Source organism: Poecilia reticulata, unplaced genomic scaffold, assembly GCF_000633615.1.
Source record: "Poecilia reticulata strain Guanapo unplaced genomic scaffold, Guppy_female_1.0+MT scaffold_181, whole genome shotgun sequence".
In the NCBI taxonomy this organism is placed as follows: Eukaryota; Metazoa; Chordata; class Actinopteri; order Cyprinodontiformes; family Poeciliidae; genus Poecilia; species Poecilia reticulata.
In genome coordinates, this window is record NW_007615018.1 from 924706 (window position 1) to 945158 (window position 20453).

Below are 20453 nucleotides of genomic sequence, written 5' to 3' on the forward strand. Positions count from 1 at the left end.
GGTGGTACCGCACGGTTAGGATCCACGGTTCACTGACTGGGGACAGAACAACGTCGCTGCTTGCTTCGTGTTTCCCGTCGCACTAAATTGACGCCATTTTACCTGTTTGGTGTAACGCCGCCCTACTGGTGCAACGGAGTATTACAGCCGGTGAAGGGAGAGAAGACATTGGCTCATTTCCCCCAAAAAATCTCTGAAATTTTCAAGAAAAAATCTTGGAAATTTCAGAGTTTCACACGTTCAGAATTTTCGATCTTTGAGGCTCAGAAATTTCTTTGTTTTTCCTTGAAAATTTCTGAGATATTTGGTGTAAATTTGCTCTTTTTTCTCTGTGGCGTCGTAAACTGGGAACGCTCTCCTGGATCTGTGGGCCCATAAAACCCCGAACCGCACCGCGCAGTGGAAATGAGGCGTAAATATGTTGCTGCTAAAATCTGAAAATGCTTCTTAACTTTGTGTTGCAGAACATTAACTGGAAGAAATTTTTCCCTGATAACAAGAAGAAATGAATGACACGTCCCTGAGGTTCGTTCTGGATCTTCTCTGCTGTCAAGACTCAAGTTTTCGGGTTTCCTGGTTAATATAACAGCCATTTCCTCAGTTCAGCTGCAGTAGCTGCTTTTACATTGATCGTATAATTGCACAATTTGACATTTTCAAGATAAATTTGCTTTATGGAAACATGGCAATTTTATGGAAGCCCATTTCCGCCATGAAAAAAAAAAAAAAGCTAAACAGGAAGTCATAATTATGAGATTTAAAGTCATAATTTCGACTTTCAAAGTCATAATTATGAGATTTAAAATCATAATTTCGACTTTCAAAGTCTTTGAAAGTCATAATTATGACTTTGAAAGTCGAAATTATGACTTTAAATCTCATAATTATGACTTTGAAAGTCGAAATTATGACTTTAAATCTCATAATTATGACTTTGAAAGTCGAAATTATGACTTTGAAAGTCATAATTATGACTTTGAAAGTCGAAATTATGACTTTAAATCTCATAATTATGACTTCCTGTTTAGCTTCTTTTTTTTCATGGCGGAAATGGGCTTCCATACAATTTAGAAAAAAAAATAATTTTTGATAAAAACTTTTGGCGCCAGGATGAAGTGGTTTATTTGGTTGCAGCAGAAGAACTTTTTTGCGTCACACGGGTCACATGATCAACAACCGGATGTTGCCGCTGACGCAAACCACGAAGAAGAAGAAGAAGAAGAAGAAAAAGAAGAAGAAGACAGGAAGTAGTTGAAGGATGATTTAATGYCTTAAACTTAATCACGTCTGATTTTACTTGTGTTTTTAATCAATGGAAACTCTGCTATTGCAATTGTGTGTTTTTTTTTTAAATAAATGGATTATTGACAAAGTTTTGTGAAAAGTTTAGTAATAGAAACACAGACGGTGACCTGGATTCCAGGTCAGATCTTCCTTTTCTCATCTGTTTTCCTCCTGTTGATAGTTTATGATTCAGTCAGTTTATGACTGTTTGGCTTTTCTTATTGTAAATTAATTGTAAACCACTGAGTTTCACCTGTCTGCTTCTTGCCTCATTGCGTTGCACTGTTTTATGAGAAAATGTTTCCATTCTAAGTCACAGAGGAAAAAATAAAGGTTTTAGTTGATGATCTGTATTAACATTAAACTGAATGTAATGCTCAGTTAGGGTTAYAGTCATGAAATGATTCTGATAAATCATAAAGCACAACTATTAGAARAGAYTGGATTTATTTGTAAATGTTGGGAAAAATGGGAATCAGTAATTTAGAGTTAACCTGAATGTTTTTTTGTCATAAAACCAGATTTAGTGAAGCAGATTACATACATTAATGGATTAAATGTCATCCTTCAGTGGGAAGGTTGCTGGTTCAATCTTTGATTTATTTTGTATTTTTCAAATGTTCTGTCTTTGTTTATAAATTTATTTCTATTTGATGACTGCTTGTTAAGTTTTCCTGTGTAGGAATTTAACTATCAGAGAATCAAATTCCAAGAATTTCTGTTACGTTCTGTTGTTTCCCTCAACTTGACAATAAATKTATTTAAAAACTACGCCTGTTAATGACTGTTAAATATTTGTATTTAACTTTCATTATTTTGTAAAAAGGTGTTGTTTTGTCACAAAGTAAAGCAGCTGACCTGGTATTCTCCTAAAGTAAAGTTGCAGCGCACATGCAGTTTCCTCTTCTGGCCACCAGGGGGGGCGGAGTGTTCACCCGCCTGGATTCTAGCGAAGAAGAAGACAGGAGGGACGTCCAGATTCCAAACAGATTCCCGTTGGAAAGTCAGAAAGATTCCCGATTTTCACTTTTTAATAAATCAAATATCGGACTAACCTGTTCTTTTTGACACGATGGGCACCAGAGACGATGAGTACGACTATCTGTTCAAAGGTAGGTCGTGTTCCCGTCGCTGTTATCTSCCAGGCTAACTGGCAGCTAACGGAACCAGCCTTTTCTTTTGTGTTCCGTTTGACTCTCGGACCCCCAGCGGGCTCTCTGGACCGGGTCAGAACGGGTGGTCAGTGGGTGTTAGCCCGAACGGCTCCGGTTWGATTCTGACACAGCAAAGCAGTTCTTTTCTGACCCGGCGGTTCTGGGTTCGTGTTAGCAGTTAGCTCGGGCTAGCCGGCTGGCTGTGGGACACACCTTGAACCGTTATCATCCTGCCGRGGTCCGGACCGGGCATCCGGCGGAACCTTTAACTGGGCCCGGGACCAGAACCGGAGCTGGCAGGAGAACCTGAGCCCGGAACGGGTCGGTTCTGTTCGGGTGGGAAAGGTTCTGGGAAGGTCCAGCAGAGATTGATTAAAAAACACTATTAACTGCTGCTGACATTAACATTCATGTGTTTATTTACTTRCAGGACAGAGCAAAAGTATTCACACCCTTTCAGCTCAACCCGTTTTGCTACAATCCGATTTTATGGGATTTGTTTTTCTCTTGACAAGTAGAAATCTGAAAAGTGTGGCGTGCATGTGAATCTTGTCCCTCAATGAAAATAGAGGCAGCAGAAACCTGAGATCGGGATGGAGATTCACCTCCCAGCAGTACAAACACTCTGAACTTTCAGCCATATGGGGTGGCCTAGTCAAAGTACAGACCTAAATCAAACTAAGAAGCATTGGAAAGAATGCAGGCTGAGTGAGCTGGAGATGTTTTCATGTGCATTCACTCAGCGCGGGAGGAGAGAAACTACAGATGAGGTTCTGCAGMGCTGAATATAAATGCACACCACACTTTTCAGATAATCGTTTCARGTTTGCTCTACTTTCTGTTGGTTTGTCACATAAAATCCAGCTGGAAGTTTGAGGCTGTGRAACAGGCTCAAAGCTGAAAGTTGTGAAGGTTTAGTTTTTTTGCGCAGCCACGTTTTCAGCTGGTTTTATTGYAGCATAATAATTWAAAAAAGTGAAATAAAACTAAATCTCCAGTCAGTTTGTTGTAAAAGATGCAAAGGCTTCATAGAATCAAATTCCTRTAAGAAATGTAAACATTGTTAATCGTGAATKCAGTAAAATAAACTGAAAACATTAAATCCTAACAACAAGTGGATCATAATCTCAGAATCAKCGTTCAGCCATAAAATCACAGAGGAAAGTTTGGATGTTTGTTGGTTTTTAATTTCACAATGTTGGAAATTCAGAGACACCAGAGGGATGTTTGTCCCTCCTGGGCCTCCGTCCTCTGCAGACCAGTCTGTCCACTGGGACGAAATAATGATCYGGGTCATTAATACAAGAATAAACGTCAGAATTGTGATTTTTAAGGCCATAATTACTAAAACTGAAGCTCTTATGAGTTTTATTGTTGTAATTGACTCTTCCTGTTGAAGGTTTTCTTAATGATAGAAATGGGCTTCTATAGTTTCAACCGTTTGGATAATTTAAGTTATTTCCAGGGGAAATAAATGTTCGCGCAGCAGTTCTCAAGTGCTCCTTGGGGAAAACAGGCCATCCCATAATACTAGTTTAGCGGAACCAGAACCAGGAAGCGGGCCGGCCTGTAACTCTGCTCTCTGCGCSGCAGTGGTCCTCATCGGAGACTCGGGCGTCGGGAAGAGCAACCTGCTGTCCCGCTTCACCCGGAAYGAGTTCAACCTGGAGAGTAAGAGCACCATCGGCGTGGAGTTCGCCACGCGCAGCATCCAGGTGGACGGCAAGACGGTGAAGGCCCAGATCTGGGACACGGCGGGCCAGGAGCGCTACCGGGCCATCACGTCAGCGTGAGTCCAGCGAGGCATGCTGGGAGCTGCTCAGAAAGGCTTTACGCTTTTATTAATAACAACTTCCTGTTCATGCAGCACAGCTCTGATGGCGAATAGTTCAGTAAATCTGTCACATGCAGATCCAAGAACTCAACTTGACTCAGATGATCGTAAAGAAAAAATTATTTTTGCACAAATTTTTCCAGTATTTATCTGAGATCAGTACTTTTGGTGTGACTGTGACATCATACATAGTTGGACTCATAGCAGTTATAATTACATATCGACATTCTTTGTTTTCAAGATGGCCACCAAAGAGCAAAGAGCTAGTTATTAATCACAGCTAACCACTAAGTTCACTGCTGAACAAGAATCTTAGTTCTGCTAATGCTAAACATAAGAAATTAGCAGAAGCTAATGCTAAACATAAGAAATTAGCCAAAGCTAATGCTAAACATAAGAAATTAGCAGAAGCTGTACAGTGTATTATAGTTCTGTTGAATTTATCAATAGAAACATTTTGAACAAAAACAGTTTTGCAGAAGCTAAGGCTAAACACAAAATAACTGATAGCAGCTAACATAAGTCGCTAAGTGCAAAAAATTTGCAGAAGCTTCTGGCTAACCGCTAAACAAAAAAATGAGCAGAAACTAACACTAAACTGCTAATCTCTTTAAAAATGGTAGAAGCTAACGCTAATCACATAAAAAATAGCAGAAGCTGATGCTAAACTGCTAAACACATTAGCAAATTAGCAGAAGCTATCACTACATGCATAAAAAATTAGTGTAAGCTAATGCTGAACCACTAAGCATATAAAAACTTTTAGCAGAAGCTAATGCTAACGCTAACCAAAACTGTCCTTTTGTCTCACATCTTCATCTCCTGTTGATGACTGCCGTGAAACTCAGTTTCTGGTTTTGCTCCATATTATCACTTTAAAGTTGAATTAATAGGATGATCAACACATAATGAGTCATTTTATTTCAATTATCGCTTAAAAGGCTCAAAAGCTTCGGGCCAAGTGGCTGATGGGAAATATGAAAAACATGCGACATGTTAATGTTTGTTTCCACAGCTGAGAGATTTTTCCAGTAACAGTCTGACTGTGTGATGATGATGATGATGATGGTGATGCTTGTGTTCTTCGCCGTGACGCTGCAGGTATTACCGCGGCGCGGTGGGGGCGCTGCTGGTCTACGACATCGCCAAGCACCTGACCTACGAGAACGTGGAGCGCTGGCTGAAGGAGCTGCGGGATCACGCCGACAGCAACATCGTCATCATGCTGGTGGGCAACAAGAGCGACCTGCGCCACCTGCGCGCCGTGCCCACCGACGAGGCCCGCGCCTTCGCCGGTCAGTCCAGATCCAGCCTCAGGACGGAAACGGGGACGACCCGTCCCGCTGGTCACACGTCTCACAGACGTCTCTTCCACTTTCCTCCACAGAGAAAAACGGTTTGTCCTTTCTGGAGACGTCGGCGCTGGACTCCACCAACGTGGAGACGGCCTTCCAGACCATCCTGACAGGTGAGCTCTGACTTTATGGGCCGTCTTTGTCCCTGTCAGCAGAACGCGTCCCCCGCTGTCCGGGACGGGCGTGTCCGCTGTCCTTATCAGAGCTTTATGAGGCTGTTAGCTGCAGCTAACGCGGAGCAGCTAGCTTATCTCTGAGCGTCTGATTGGTGCAGCTGGCTGGAACATCGCAGCGTCTGATTGGACGTTCTGACGGCTGTTTGACTTCCAGAGGAATGTGGGTCAGCTGACCATCTGGGTTTACAGCTTCAGGATGAGACTGAGGCGCAACGACTCATTAACTATGACAGGAAGTGTGGGATCCATCCATCAACCAGTTATTGATCGAGTTTCTCTGAAGGCGATTGATCTGATTGATTTTATTAAAACCCACATGGTTAATTTTTTCACAATTTTATTTAAAAATAAGCCAATTAAATTTTAACTATTTTGTCGGCTGTATTAAATGCTGACTGAATAAATTTTTCACATTAATAAGCTTAAATATATGTATTAAATATGGCGAACCAGGAATGTATTAGGTTGCTGAAAAAAGATGAAATTGATGAAATAATTAACAGATATTCATGCATCAGTACCATCTGGTTGATTTTTAATTAATGTTAAAACTTTGAAAAGTTTGTCCTCAAAATAAACTTTAATTTGTGACGTCATAATTTTTCTGCTTTCTCTGTTTTTCTGTCGCTACGCCTTCGTAGCTTAGCGAAATGATGCTAAGTTAACGTGATATTTATATTTCTAAAAAGAACTGCATAAAGGGGATTTATCACCCCACACCGGACTTTGTTTGGACCATTTTTCTTTCCGGTTCTGTTATGGCTCCACCAGGTTTGTTTCTGTATCAACTGGCTCTGCTTCAGGATTACCAGCAGCGCCCTCTGCTGGCTGGAGGCCAAACTACAACATAGGCTGACGTTGTCAGTTAATCAGACAAATTTTAATCGCATAAACAATCAACAGTCATAAGTCGATTGATTGTTTGGACCACTGAGCTAAAGTTCAGCTCTGGTTCTGTGTGTTTAGCTCTTGTTCGGTCAGCAGTCGTCTCCATGACGACGAAGGTCTGTTTATTGGTCGTCGTCAGGATGAGCAGAAGTAAATGTTACAGTGTCGTTTAGTGACCCGTTTCCTCGCCCCCGCAGAGATCTACCGGATCGTCTCCCAGAAGCAAATGTCGGAGCGCCAGGAGAGCGACATGTCGCCTAGCAACAACGTGGTCAACATCCAGGTGCAGCCCACTGAGAACAAGCCAAAGATGCAGTGCTGTCAGAACATCTAGCCCGGCCGTGGACCCGCTGCTGCCCCCCTCCGTGACCCCCGCCCCCCCACCGTCCCAAACAGACTGCCTGATCGAGACGCAGATTCAATCCTGCGACCTGAACTCTTCCTGACCCCTTCCTGACCCCCGACCCCACCAGTACATAACGTGGGCCCCCCCCTCCCCCTGCAGGACGGCAGGCGCATTTCATATCACGATAGATTTCATTACTGTAGACGCGCTGACATGTCACTGAAATGTCTTAAAATATGAATGTGATTCTTTTCTCGTCTCCTTCCTTCATGTAATCACCGTAAAGCACATCGTATCTCCGCTTTTAAGCCCCGCCCCCTTCCTCCTCTTTAGTGCAATGTACTGTGGAGGCGGCGCCGCGCGGTCCGATCGGGAACGCCGCCGCATCGCGCCGCATCGCCAGGCTCCACCTGGATCACTAGAATTAATCCGTCACGTTTTTCCGACTATGCAGAGCCGAGCGCTTCTGGAGAAATGAAGGACTGAAACGCTAATCTTTTTCCCGGATGACATTCCTGTGCAGCCAACTCTGCGTGGCGTTTTCCCAGAATCCGTGGCAGCAGGAGAGAGAGGAGCCGGGCGATCACCGATTCCTAACAACACGCTCTTCTAGCTGAAGTTTGATTTTCTGCACGTCCAGAACTAGAACCACATGAGGCGGGCGGATCCATGCAGCCGGGCCCCGGCCTCATGGCCCCGCCCCATGGCCACGCCCTCGCCTCATGGCCCTGCCCCATGGCCACGCCCCCGCCTCATGGCCACGCCCCTGCCCGGTCACATGACGCCTACGTTACACCGAGCTGCCTCTGATTCGACACGATGCATGGCTTTCTGTCGTTCGCCTTACATAGCCGACATTCTCATTCCTCCTGCTGGAAGAAGGTTCTGGTGGGCAGCGTGACGCGCCGACGGGGTCGGTCCGGTCCGGTCCGGTCCGGTCCGGTCCAGCTCAAACCCTGAGTGTGTGTTGTGCTTGCAGTTTGAACCCAGGAGTGTGTGTGTGTGTGTGTGTGTTTGGTAGAGGGCAGCTCTGGACGAACTGATTCCTTTTCTCTGAGTTCTGGTCCTGATCGTGTTTCACTTTGGTTCTGTTGTTGTTTTTTTAAAACCTGTGTTGAATTTTTTATTTTTTTTTTACTCTATTGAATCCTGTAACTGACTGTAATTTCAGTGAAAACACCAGAATGAAATGACGTCATTTCCACCAGGTGTGACGGCGAAGCGTGGGCGCGACTCGAATGGTTTTGTTTTGTACAGACCAATGAATTGTACAATTGTGTCTATATAAGTTATCAGTTTATCTTAATAAAGCGCACCAGTCATAAACCTGCTGATCAACTCAGTTATTTATTCTTTCTCTAGTTTTTGCATCACGCAGCGACTCGGAACAGTTTTGGATCTCGGCTAGTAGCTAGCAAGCTAACACGCAGACCGGCAACACGTCGGACATCGTGACGTTTGCATATTTTTAAAATGTACTTTCAACATTTAATTTTTTTTTTTTTTTTTTTTCAAATTCATGGTTTTCAGCCGGAAGCTGTGACGTCATTGCGTTGTAACTGCGCCGTGACGTGAAGTCAGGCAGTTGGCTGGGAACGCAAACCGTTACCATGGTTACCATCCACAACGATTCAGCTCCCGCCACCTAAACTCTTCTTCTCTAAGACCCACACAGCTGCTGCAGACTTTCGGACATGATGGGCGACATGTTTGTTTTTTAACCAGAGATGTAACTTCAGGTTTGGAGGAGAAACACGTCGGTCAACATGTCCGGCATGTTTTTGCTAACAGGTCGTAGCAGAAGCTCAGAAGCGGAAGTTGCGTTGTTGAACATAACCGATGATGACGACACGCCCCCCTGAGTCAGGCCGACTTTATTCAGGTAAGGAAGTGGGGAAAACAAAGCAGTCGGTACATCTATTCAAACATTTCTCTGTCAGAGATGAACAGGAAAGTATTTTTAAAAAAGGAATCAAAACACAAAATTAGCAGTTTTACATCTGATTGTCATGTTCTTATTGCCGCGGCTGAACTTCCGCACCTTTCCACAGATAAACGGATTAGTTTCGGGATGCCTCAAGGCCGAGTCCTCGGGTTCCATCTTTTTGCTCTTTTGTTTACAGATGTTACAATCAGCGGATCAGATAAAAATCGATCACGGTGGTTTTGCAGTAAAAAGATCCGGTCTGAGAGCGTTTTAACAAACCAAAGGTTCCCTCACTGCATGACCTGCAGAAGTGGAGGTTTTATAAGATTCATAATAAATCAACAGGAAAGACACAAGTATGGAAACCCGTATGCATGTTTTCTATGCATGAGGAAATGTTCACCCTGTTAAATACAAAAAGAAAATGTTCACTTTTTTAGAGGTAAGTCTGGAGATCTTAACAAAAAAACCTTCAGCTAACAGCTGCTGCCTCCACAGCCGTGAAGGTGAAACAGGAAATGATGGTTTTCCGTTTGTCCAGGGCGTCACGGAGCGAGTGGAAAAACTCATGTCAGGTGGATTCAGGATTTCATTTTCCCGTCTCTTAACATCAACTCTTCCTCCATCCCACCGGATCCGGCCAGTCAAAAGTTTACTGCAACAATTTGGGTTATTTAGCCTGTAATAAAAGAAAAATGGCCGCTCATTTTTCTAAGTCAGATTTTCATAATGTTATACATTAATTTAAGTGTCAAAGCTGCTAAATATTTAGCTTCAATTTAAATATTTAGTTGTGGCTGAATAAACTAAATAATAGATAAACAAGCTAAAAGTGTTGCTCCAAACTAAATATTTATTTAGGAAGCTAAATCTGTAGCTTATAATTACATATTTAGGTAGTGAGCTAAATATTTTAGTTTGGAAGCTACGTCTTTAAGTTTAAACAAAATAATTTGGAACCGTTTTGAAATTAATCATTTTGTGAAATTTTTTAAAATAATCCCATGTTTTGCTGTCAGGCTGAATCATCCAAATTATTTCTGTTCATCTTTGTTTCTGTTCCCTGATTTTCCCTCCTGGCCTGAAGGAACTTTCCCTGTTTCCGGTTTGAACCTTGACCTTTCAGCACATTCTGCTCTAAAGCCGTGAACTGTAGATGAGATCCGGCTGTAACCTGATGGTGGCGCTAGAGCTGCACCGGTTTCATCCGTCTGAAAAGAGAGTGAAGCGTTTTCTGGAAACGACTCTTTGCTACGATTTTTCCACTTTTGAAGGAGAGAAACTGGAGAGGTTTTGTCTGCAGCGCCTCCTGCAGGTCGGAGGTCGACCAGCAGCGCCTCCTGCAGGTCGGAGGTGTTTGAGTCACATGGCGATTATCAACCAAAACATCAGCAGAAAAACTATCGGGCTTTTCTCAATATTTTCTATCTTTCTTTGGCATGCAGGAGAACGAAGCTCAACACAATAAGAGAAAAGCACAACAATATCCAGAAGTCCATATCTAGAACAGATATATCTAGAACATAGAAAAGAGAAACTTTGATTCCTGCTAGATGTGAGCAGGAAATAAGAAACTGTGTAAAAATAGCAGAAATGTTCCCAAAGAGGTTTCCTGTCTGGAGAAACGGCGCCGACGGTTCAGGAACTTTCAGTTCTTCAGTTCCTTTGAACAGCGGATCCGTCACGTCTTCCCTCTGCGGGAAGTTCAGTTCATCAAGTTCAAACACAGCCACGAAGAAATCAACTGGTGGAACTGGGAGCGTCCCAGTGAGGGCGCTGGGCTCAGAGCAGCGAGCTGGTGGGGCTGCCGGGCGGCGGCGGGGTGATGCTGCGGGTCGGGCTGGGCCGCACCGGCAGCAGGTCGTAGTGGCTCGGAATGTGGCTGTTCCTGGGCAGGTCGTACGGGTTCTGAGGGTAACCGGGGAGCAGCGCGGCGCCGGCGGTCGGCTCTGATGGACGGAGGAGAAAGAAGAACTGATTGACCTTTGACCTGGCACCGTGACAAATGCTGCTGGGCCATAAATGGAGATAAATGATAATATTGTAATTTATTAAAGTCATAATAATAACACATTCTGAAATATCAACTTTTAATTCTGATGAACATTAAACACTGGAAGACATTTTAAAAATCCAAAATAACCAAAACAACAGAAACAATAAATATAATTAATTATGAAATCAATGTGAACAAAAATTCCCTTAAAATTTTTTTTAGTTGAGACCAAAATAAAAAAAAAACTTTTATCCTCCAATTTTTGGTAGAAATACAGAAACATTGTTTTCAATTTATTATGTGATCAATTTATTGCTTATTGCTACATTTCTACAACTGAGCCACTGGTTGCTATGGTGATTCCCTCATTCAGGCAGCGGGAGGGCGAGCCGGCCCGCAGCATCACTCCTTCAATCAGACAGACGGAAACAATCCGTCCGTCTGATTGTTGCTTTATTTATATTTACAGAAGATAATTGAAGATAATTTCTGCCACAACAGAAAATTTGATGAAATTGTTTAACTTTGAAGCTCATTTAATCAAAATCATATTTTACATGATCAATATTATTTTTCCAGGTTTTGAATATTTCCTAAACTCTGTTTGATGCATTTAATGCGAAAGTGAAGCCGGATTCTGACGGAGCTGCCGTCTCCGTACCGATGTCGTAGACGTTCCTGACGGGCGGAACGCCGCCGCCGCCGCTGATGATGGCGGCGGAGCAGCAGCGCGTGGCGTGCTCGTGATGCACCGGCGACTTCATCTCCACGTAGCTGCTCTCGGCGTGCTTGCAGAGCGCCGGCTGGTCGTTGATGGTGGCGTACGGATTCTCGCTGTTCAGGGAGCAGGTGCTGGACAGAGAGCCCTTCATGTAGTCTGGAAAATACACAGGAAGGAAGAAACACGGCGTCAGGAAGGGGGGGCGGGGCTTCGCCGTTCAACATTTAGACCTTTAAAATGCAAATTAAAGAAACAAAACTCCTGGAAGCCACAAAAAAGATAATTTTATATGGTGCAAAAGTTTGAAGTTCAGAGAGAATCAGCAGGAGAACAGGCTCAGCAGGAGAACAGGCTCAGCAGGAGAACCGGCTCAGCAGGAGAACAGGCTCAGCAGGAGAACCGGTTCAGCAGGAGAACCGGCTCAGCAGGAGAACCGGTTCAGCAGGAGAACCGGCTCAGCAGGAGAACAGGCTCAGCAGGAGAACCGGCTCAGCAGGAGAACCGGTTCAGCAGGAGAACAGGCTCAGCAGGAGAACGGTTCAGCAGGAGAACCGGCTCAGCAGGAGAACCGGTTCAGCAGGAGAACCGGCTCAGCAGGAGAACCGGNNCAGCAGGAGAACCGGTTCAGCAGGAGAACCGGCTCAGCAGGAGAACCGGCTCAGCAGGAGAACCGGCTCAGCAGGAGAACCGGCTCAGCAGGAGAACTGGTTCAGCAGGAGAACCGGCTCAGCAGGAGAACCGGCTCAGCAGGAGAACCGGTTCAGCAGGAGAACCGGTTCAGCCCGGCGCCGAGGTTTGGGCTAAAAGTTCATATAAAATAAAATATTACTGGGTAATTATTGACTGGATGACATCACCGACACTTAAACCAGAATTACAGAATCTTAAAAACAACAAATCAGAAAAGTACATTTAACCCTTTGTGTTTCCAAACGACCCCACACACAAGGGGTTAAAATAAATCTAAATTCTGTTAAATCCAAATCAAGTCAGCAGTTGGTGGATCTAAAAACACGAAGTGATGCTGGTCACATGCAGAGCCGGCCCCAGGCATAAACGAGCTTAGAGAATATCAGTGCAGCTGAACTTGATTTAATGGTTTCAGCAGATAAATGAAAAGATTTCAAATTGTTTAAACGTGAAGATTTTAAGGAGCTGGAAAGTTTACGTTGTAAAAGTTCAAAGAACAATCTTTACAGCCAGATTGTTTTGTTACCATAGCAACAATCTGCTGCTCCGAGTTTAATCTTCTGAGTTTTAGCTGTTCATTAATGCAGCTTGGTTTAGATTAGATTTGACCCCTGGTCAGTTAAACCAGTGAAACGCTGCCAGTGGTGCTGATGGGGCCCCTGAATCAAGGCCTCGTTCAACGTTGGACCGGCCCTGCAGGACGATCTGGACCTGCTGCCGGATGCAGAGGGACAAACAGGTTTAGCAGATCTTTCATTTGGTGTGTCGAGTTTTAATAAACGCAGCAGAAACCGGTTTGGTTGATCGAGTTGCTCTGATCCACCCGACTCCGACCAGAACCATTCGATACGAATCGTGTCGCCGCAGAAAACCTGCTAAAATAAAACCAACCCAGCTGCTGTGCTGGTCACGAGGCGAACCGGGACCCAAACGTCATCAGCGCAGACAGTCAGCATGTTGACACACGACGTGTCTAAAGAAAGAAGCTCTGAACGTCGCCGGTTCACACTGAGCTGCACGGCGGATCCAAGATCGACGCTACAAACAAACATGGATCCTCGTCGTCACGGTAACGAAAGGCCACATAAAGACACGGATTCAGTTTTTATTTCTCATAATTTCAGGAAATAAAACCCCAACATTTAGAGTATTGTGAAAAAGAATCCATAAAAAGTTGAGTGGAAGGAAAACATGCAGCAGCAACGGGGATAACAACAGCTTGGAGAGGACCAGAACCTCAGCTGGAGGTCCAGGTGGTGGTTCTGGTTCTGGTCCAGAAGAACATTCAGAGTTCTCCATGCTTCCTTCTGCTGGAGAGTTTTACAGAGATGCTGATTTAATTTTTTGTCAGGACTTGGTACCAACCCACTGCTAACGGTACCAGAACCAGGTCCAGTGACCCAGGTGGTTCTGTGCCTGACAGGTCAGCAAACGGGCCGAACCAGAATCTATGGAGACCTCAAGTCCAGCACTGAGAGCAAAAAGACAAACTTTTCTGTTTAAAACATCCTGATATTTACGTTCGTCCTTCCACTCAACTTTCCAAGAATTCACTAATTATTTTCTCAACATTTACATTTAATTTTGTGTTTTCATTTTCTGTTGGGCCAAATTAATCAAAACTTGTTCAACTTTCTGAAATTAAGGACAACTTTTTTTTTTTWAATTTAAAACATTTTTTTTTCAGAATTTCACATTTTTGGAGCTATGCTTGTTGGTTACCATGGTAACCTGTAATCAGGACATGGAGAAAACACATAGTAAACACGGAGGAAACATGGAGGAAAGATGGAGGAAACACATAGGAAACACGGCGATGCTGGAAAAGTTTTTCCCAGCAGGAATGAAGAAGAGCAGATAAAACACAGAGGGAATATTTGTCCTGTGGAGACAGTAAGTTCAGGAAACCAGGTGTGAATCAGCAGCATTCAGGTGCAGCAGGTCACCAGGACATGCAGGACATTATTAAACACAAGGAGCCGCAGGTCAGAGGTCAGAGGTCAGGAGGTCGGTGCCCGCCACGCCGTACCTCTGCAGGGCGGCTCCAGGTGGTAACTGAGGCGCCGGTCGATGCAGTAAACTCCTGAGGAGAGACGCGGCAGAAAACCAGAGATAAATGTCCTGGGGTTTGACCAAGACGTCCAGCAGGGCGGCGCTCCAGAGACGGGGAGGCCGTCAGCATATGTTTATACAAGCATCCATTCTAAGAGCCTCTCCAAGGTCTCCTGGTGACATGTGGAGTTTCAACATGGTTGAATTTAGCGCTTCAGCATTAGCATTAGCATTAGCTTCCTCTAATTACAGTGATGGTTTAGAACTTCCTGTTAGCAGAACTAATTCATAATTAGCGTCTCTGGAAAACTGTTCCTAAAGGTATCGTTTTTCCAAAAGGAAGAAAGTAAATGATGGGACTTCATTCTGGTCCAGATTTCTTCATATTTTTACTCAATGAAAGAAGCTAAAATCCTTCAACTGTCAAATATCAAAGAGGTGAGACGTTTATGCTGCTGGATCGTTTGGCCTTCCTGACGTTCCTGGACTCCAGGTTGTGTTCGTGTCCGGATCTACAGGCTGCAGAACCAACTGACCCAGATCAGTGAGGTTGCAGTAGGCGCCCCACTCCGGAGCGCTGTTCCTGAATCTCTTCTTCGGCTTCATCTGGGAAGGAAACCGACGACACGTTAGCAAGCGCAGCGGCTGACCGAGAAAAAGATTCAACTCAAAAGAAATATTTGAAACTGAAAGAAAAATGTGAAACAGAAAAAATATTTCAAAAGTACTTTTTTCATTTTCAATTTATCTTTGTTTTGAACAAACTTTGTGGCCCTAATTTAGCTCCATAAAGTCCTTATGGAGTCGTTCTGATCTGTGTGTTGAGCGTTTTGTCCTCCACCCACCTGGGCGGCGCTCTTCTTGTCCGGCTTGGCGTAGTGCGCGGCGTAGCCGCACGGCCCCAGCGTGTGGTAACTGGGGTTGGAGAAGCAGCCGGCGGCGGCGGAGCTGCTGCTGGGAGACGAGTCTGCAGAGGAGAGCAGGCCTGCACACTGCAGCCCTGCTGCCGCCGCACATTAACACCAACATCTGCAGCTGCTGCACGTCAGCCTGACTCAGACTCCTGATCCAACCTCACTCTGCGATTCACCTCCAAGCAATCCCATGAAAACTATCCACTGTTTATGAACTAGAAGCATTTTTCATATATCACACAAAATGATACAAGAATGGAGTTTAAATAAATACTGTTATTAATAAATGATTAATAAATATTCCATTAAATAAAAAATGTCTCCATGAAATGAAATATAAAAAAATATTAAATTGGGGAGCTGAAGTGGTATTTAATTGACTCTGACCAGACTCCGCCCCCTCAAAGAAGACTCCGCCTCCAGAGCAGACTCCGCCCCCCCAGAAAGACTCCGCCCCCAGAGAAGACCCCGCCCCCTGAAAGAAGACTCCGCCTCCAGAGAAGACTCCGCCCCCCAGAGAAGACTCCGCCCCAAATAAATGAATTATGAAATAAATATATCTTGAATAAATCATTAAATCCCAAAATAAATAAACTGTAGTAAAGTAAATTACCCATTAAAATAAATATTTTAAATGTATTATTTTATTTCATGTGGACATTTATTTATTTTATTAAATGTTTATTATTTATTAACAGTAGTATTTATTTAATTTTGAATGAAACGTCCATGTTAAAGCATGTGGTACTGGAGTAAAATGGACCTATTAGAACCTTCTGGTTCTGGACGGATTCCAGGAAGGAAAACCAGAAATGAGATGCGGATCAGGAAGTTTGATCACCAATAACCACACATGAACCTTAAAACAACCTTAAAATAACTTTAAACACCAGAGAAATGACCAGGAAGTCGCGTCATTTGGTTCTGTTTGGTTCTGGCCGTGCGTCAGCCCCAGTCGGTTCTGATCCGTCGTACCTGACAGCGAGTAGTCGGTGGAGCCGATGTGCAGGGCGGGGGTGTAGCTGACGCTGGGCGCCTGCTGGCCTTTCTCCCGCTGCCGGTACCGGTACCGGAACCAGACCACCAGAACCAGCATGGCCATGATGAGCAGCAGCAGGAAGACGATGCCCAGCACGGCGCCGGCCGACTGCCGCTCCGACGCCAGAGCCGGGCTGATCTTGGTGTACGGGTTCAGCTCCTCCATCATCAGGGCGGCTGAGGACACACAGGAAGCTGTCACGGTTTCATGCTTTTATTCTGAAGGAACATTTCCTGTTTGACCTGCTGTTTCTGCTGCCTCATTTACTTTTGGTCAGAACTTCTCCTGTCATTCCTGTCATCATTCCTCCACCGCCGTGCTTCACACATAAAGCATGAGGTTCTTCTCCTGACATTATGGGATGGAGGGTTTTAGAGGAAGTGGATCAAACTACAAATCTTATTGTTTTTAGCTGTCAAGTTGTCAACAAAGTGCTGGATGTAAACAACAACATGGAGAACACGTGTCCACCATCTTGTCTCCAGTATTTATTAACTATAAAATGATGAGAATGTGTATTTTTCTGTGGTTTCTCGTTTGGGCTGAGCTGCTGCTCTTTTGTTTTTAAAATGGAGAAAAGCGGAGCGGCAGCCTCACCCTGGTCGCAGCGGATGCCCTTAAAGCCGATGCTGCAGTAGCAGGTTCCCGTCACGTAGTCGCACGTGGCGTTGTTCATGCACTCGCAGAGCTGCTGGCAGCCGTAGCCAAACGTCCCTGACGGACACTCTGGAAGACAGGAGCCCACGTCTCACACGCGTCCAGAAACGCTGAGGAAGACGCCGGGCGGCGGAGACTCACTGAGCTCACAGCTGGGCCCGATGAAGCCCGTCCTGCAGGAGCAATGGCCGCCGATGTGGTCGCAGTCGGCGCCGTTCTGGCAGCGGCAAACCTCCGAACACTGAGCGCCGTAGAAACCCGACGGGCAGCCTGCGGGGGAGATGGCGCTTAAAACAAAAGCATGCCACACTTTTCAGATTCCCAATAAATGCTGAAAGCCACATTTTATTGTCCTTCCGCTTCAGAGTTATGAGGTTTTGTGTCAATTAAATATAATAAAAATGATTGTTTTGACCAGTATAACATGGGTGAAACGTTTAAGGCGTATGAATACTTTTAGAAGCAGGAATCTCCTTCCAAAGGGAGGTTTTAAAAGTTTGAATCATTTATTTTTAAACACCTTAAATTAGAACATCAGTAACTTTTCTATGTTCCTGTGATCATTGCTGCAGTTTAACAATCTGCCACTAGATGGTGATGTTGTTCCAGCTAGCTGGAGCAGAGCAGCTGTGCAGCATGTTGGGCTCAATCTGTGTGTGTGTGTGTGTGTGTGTGTGTGTGTGTGTGTGTGTGTGTGTGTGTGTGTGTGTGTGTGTGTGTGTGTGTGTGTGTGTGNGTGTGTGTGTGTGTGTGTGTGTGTGTGTGTGTGTGTGTGTGTGTGTGTGTGTGTGTGTGTGTGTGTGTGGGTGGGTGTGTGTGTGGGGCGTACGCTGCGTGCAGTAGAGTCCAGTCCACCCGGGGCTGCAGGAACACTCTCCGTCCGCGGCGCTGCACTCGGCTCCGTTGTGACAGTTGCACAGGTGGAGGCAGTCTGGACCCCAGGACCCTGCAGGACACGCTGCCAGAGAAACCAGAGCGTGAGGCAGCGGCGTTCACACCAGCCGTGTTTAATCTGCTTTCACACGACTCCAGAAACTGGTTTGGTTGGTGAGGTGTGAATGCTAATCGACCTCTGACCTCTGGTCCTCCTGACCTCGGTCTGGGTCCGTTTGAAGTGAACTCTGGTTCTGTTTGAATCTGAACGCCAAGCGGACCAGAGACCGCTCCAAAAGCAGGAAGTGGACTACAGCGCAGGGCATTCTGGGTAAATACAACCAAAGCTAACATGCTAGCCTAGCGCTAGCAGCAGAAATGGCTCCTGGTCTTTAGCCTAAAGAGAAATCCTCCAACTGCAGCACATTGCATTCTGGGTAAATCCAACCAAAGCTAACCTGTTAGCCTAGCGCTAGCAGCAGAAATGGCTCCTGGTCTTTAGCCTAAAGAGAAATCCTCCAACCGCTAAAATCCTCCATCTTGTTTCCATCTGGTGAAACAGGAAGTTGCTCTCAGGGTCTTCAGAGGTTTTTGTGTCGTTTCCTTCAGTGGTTCTTGGTGCAGCGCCCCCACAGGCCAGGAGGGGAACAGGTTGGGAAAGAAAACCGCAGCAGCTAAAAATGGAAGAAATGTTGCCACTTTGGTCTAAAATCAAACCGAATGTTTTCCCGCCTATCAGGAGGGAAAACACCAAACGCTAACTGAAGTTCATCAGTCAACGTTTGGCTGGTGTCCAACTCTGACCTGCGAAACTCAAGAGCTGCTAAAACGATGTCAGAGAACAAGAACCTGGGTGTAACATCTGTTAGTCTGTGTTTGTCTCTGGGACTTTGACTACGCCAAAGGGACCCTGAGTGGTGTCTGTCTTACGTTTGGAGCAGTCGTCTCCGATCCAGCCGGGGTAGCACTGGCAGGAGCCGTCCAGCGGGTTGCAGGTGCCGTTGTTGGTGCAGGCGCAGGCCTCGGCGCAGGCCTTGCCGAACTTCCCGCTGGGACACACTGGAGACACGCAGAGCAAAACCTCTGAGCTAAACACCACAAGGATGCTCTGAATGAGGAGACACTTTAAAATAAAATACTTTAGCAGAATTTCAGGGGTCAGGCTGAACGCTGCAGCAGTTAGCACGACGCCTTGCAGCAACAGGGCTTTGACTGGTCCCTCTAAACTGCCTTCAGGTGCGTTTCCATTCATTAACTCATCTGATTTCTATCAGGTTCTGATTTTGTTAAGTAAATCCAGACAGAAAATCAACATTCAGCCTTTTAGGGCCTGTGTTTATTATTATTACATTAAACTGAAGGAGGAGTTTCAGATGTTGGATTTAAAAACATTATAAAGTTAAAAAGTTTTAATGCGAATTAAATGGAGCCGTTTTTAAGCTTTAACTGAACGAATTCACCAATTATTCTGTAAAAGTAACTTTTATGTGTTGTCACATTTTTAATTGGTTGACTTTGTGTTCCAGAAGGTCTCCAGTTATTATCATTATTATTATTATATTTTCAATGGTTTATTCTGCATTTCTTATGATTTTATCATGAAAAATTGAAGATCCAGGTGGGAATCTTTATTAGCTCTTTCTTAATAATTTCAAATTAAAAGTTTTACATCATAAATCATTGAGCTTTATGTTCTCAATCATCCCAGTTTCACACTTTAAACTCTAATCATGATCATTAAACTGAATCATTTCTACCAAAACAGGATTCATTTCATTTCATATGAATTTTCTCCACATTTTTAAACAGAATCTGTAAAGCTGGGGTGCCCAAAGCGCGGCCCGGGGGCCATCTGTGGTCCAGGAAGTGTTTTTTTGTGGCTCCTGCCTGCCAAACTAAAACTAATATTAGCAAAGAGAAAGCAACATAATAATAAAAGTATTTTTTGCTTCATTGACTATAAAAGTGGACTCTTGTTCTTATTGCTGAGAATAAACACAGAAATCCAGTCAAAAAAAAAAACTTTTTTAAAACATGGTTTGCAGTTTTTGTCTTTTAAACCAAACCTGAGGGTGTCAGACATGATTCACAGCCCAACTCCACACAAATCAGACTTTCTGCTGGTAAAAAGAACGTGAATATAAAAAATGTGGCCCTCATTTACCTTCAGATTCTCAGTGTCGGCCAGAGGAATAAAGACAGAGAAGGACATAAAGTGAACCCGGTGCTGAGCCCTGAGGGATCCCCAAACCATTCAGGGATCTGGATTTATCGTTTTACTTCTTTATCACCAAACAGCTTTGAGACGCAAAGCAAACCTGCAGATCTGAGCTGGAAAGTTTGTCTGTGGGAATCAACCCGTTCCTGGTTCAGTGACAAGAAGCAGCTTCACCTCAGAGTCAGAGCGTGAAGATGATGAAGATGATGAAGATGATGGAGGTGATGAAGGTGATGGAGGTGATGGAGGTGATGGAGGTGAAGGTGACGGAGGTGATGAAGGTGATGGAGGTGATGGAGGTGAAGGTGACGGAGGTGATGAAGGTGATG

The 20453-nt window shown here is 44.6% G+C and overlaps 3 protein-coding genes across 3 annotated transcripts in view; 2 read left to right on the top strand and 1 right to left on the bottom strand.

The window, feature by feature from the left end:
- Positions 1-682, top strand: part of sh2d7 (SH2 domain containing 7) — a 9197-nt gene extending 8515 nt beyond the window's left edge. Inside the window, exon 6 of the mRNA XM_008402131.2 lies at positions 465-682. Coding sequence (XP_008400353.1) covers positions 465-509 — 45 coding nt within the window. The 3' untranslated portion in view covers positions 510-682. The remainder of the gene's footprint in view (positions 1-464) is intronic.
- Positions 683-2209: 1527 nt separating this feature from the next.
- On the top strand, positions 2210-8363 carry rab11a (RAB11a, member RAS oncogene family). Its single transcript, XM_008402109.2, has 5 exons — positions 2210-2396; positions 4032-4227; positions 5374-5567; positions 5660-5740; positions 6889-8363. The coding sequence occupies exons 1-5, from the start codon at positions 2357-2359 to the stop codon at positions 7023-7025; spliced, it is 648 nt and encodes a 215-aa protein (XP_008400331.1). The 5' UTR covers positions 2210-2356; the 3' UTR covers positions 7026-8363.
- LOC103460131 (multiple epidermal growth factor-like domains protein 11) overlaps positions 8164-20453 on the bottom strand; it is a gene marked incomplete at its 5' end in the record, with an annotated part of 84203 nt that continues 71913 nt past the window's right edge. Inside the window, 10 exons of the mRNA XM_017303095.1 lie at positions 8164-10913; positions 11622-11837; positions 14401-14454; positions 14960-15029; positions 15269-15423; positions 16313-16552; positions 16974-17102; positions 17175-17303; positions 17863-17991; positions 18837-18965. Of these exons, the coding sequence (XP_017158584.1) occupies positions 10747-10913; positions 11622-11837; positions 14401-14454; positions 14960-15029; positions 15269-15423; positions 16313-16552; positions 16974-17102; positions 17175-17303; positions 17863-17991; positions 18837-18965 (1418 nt within the window). The remainder of the gene's footprint in view (positions 10914-11621; positions 11838-14400; positions 14455-14959; positions 15030-15268; positions 15424-16312; positions 16553-16973; positions 17103-17174; positions 17304-17862; positions 17992-18836; positions 18966-20453) is intronic.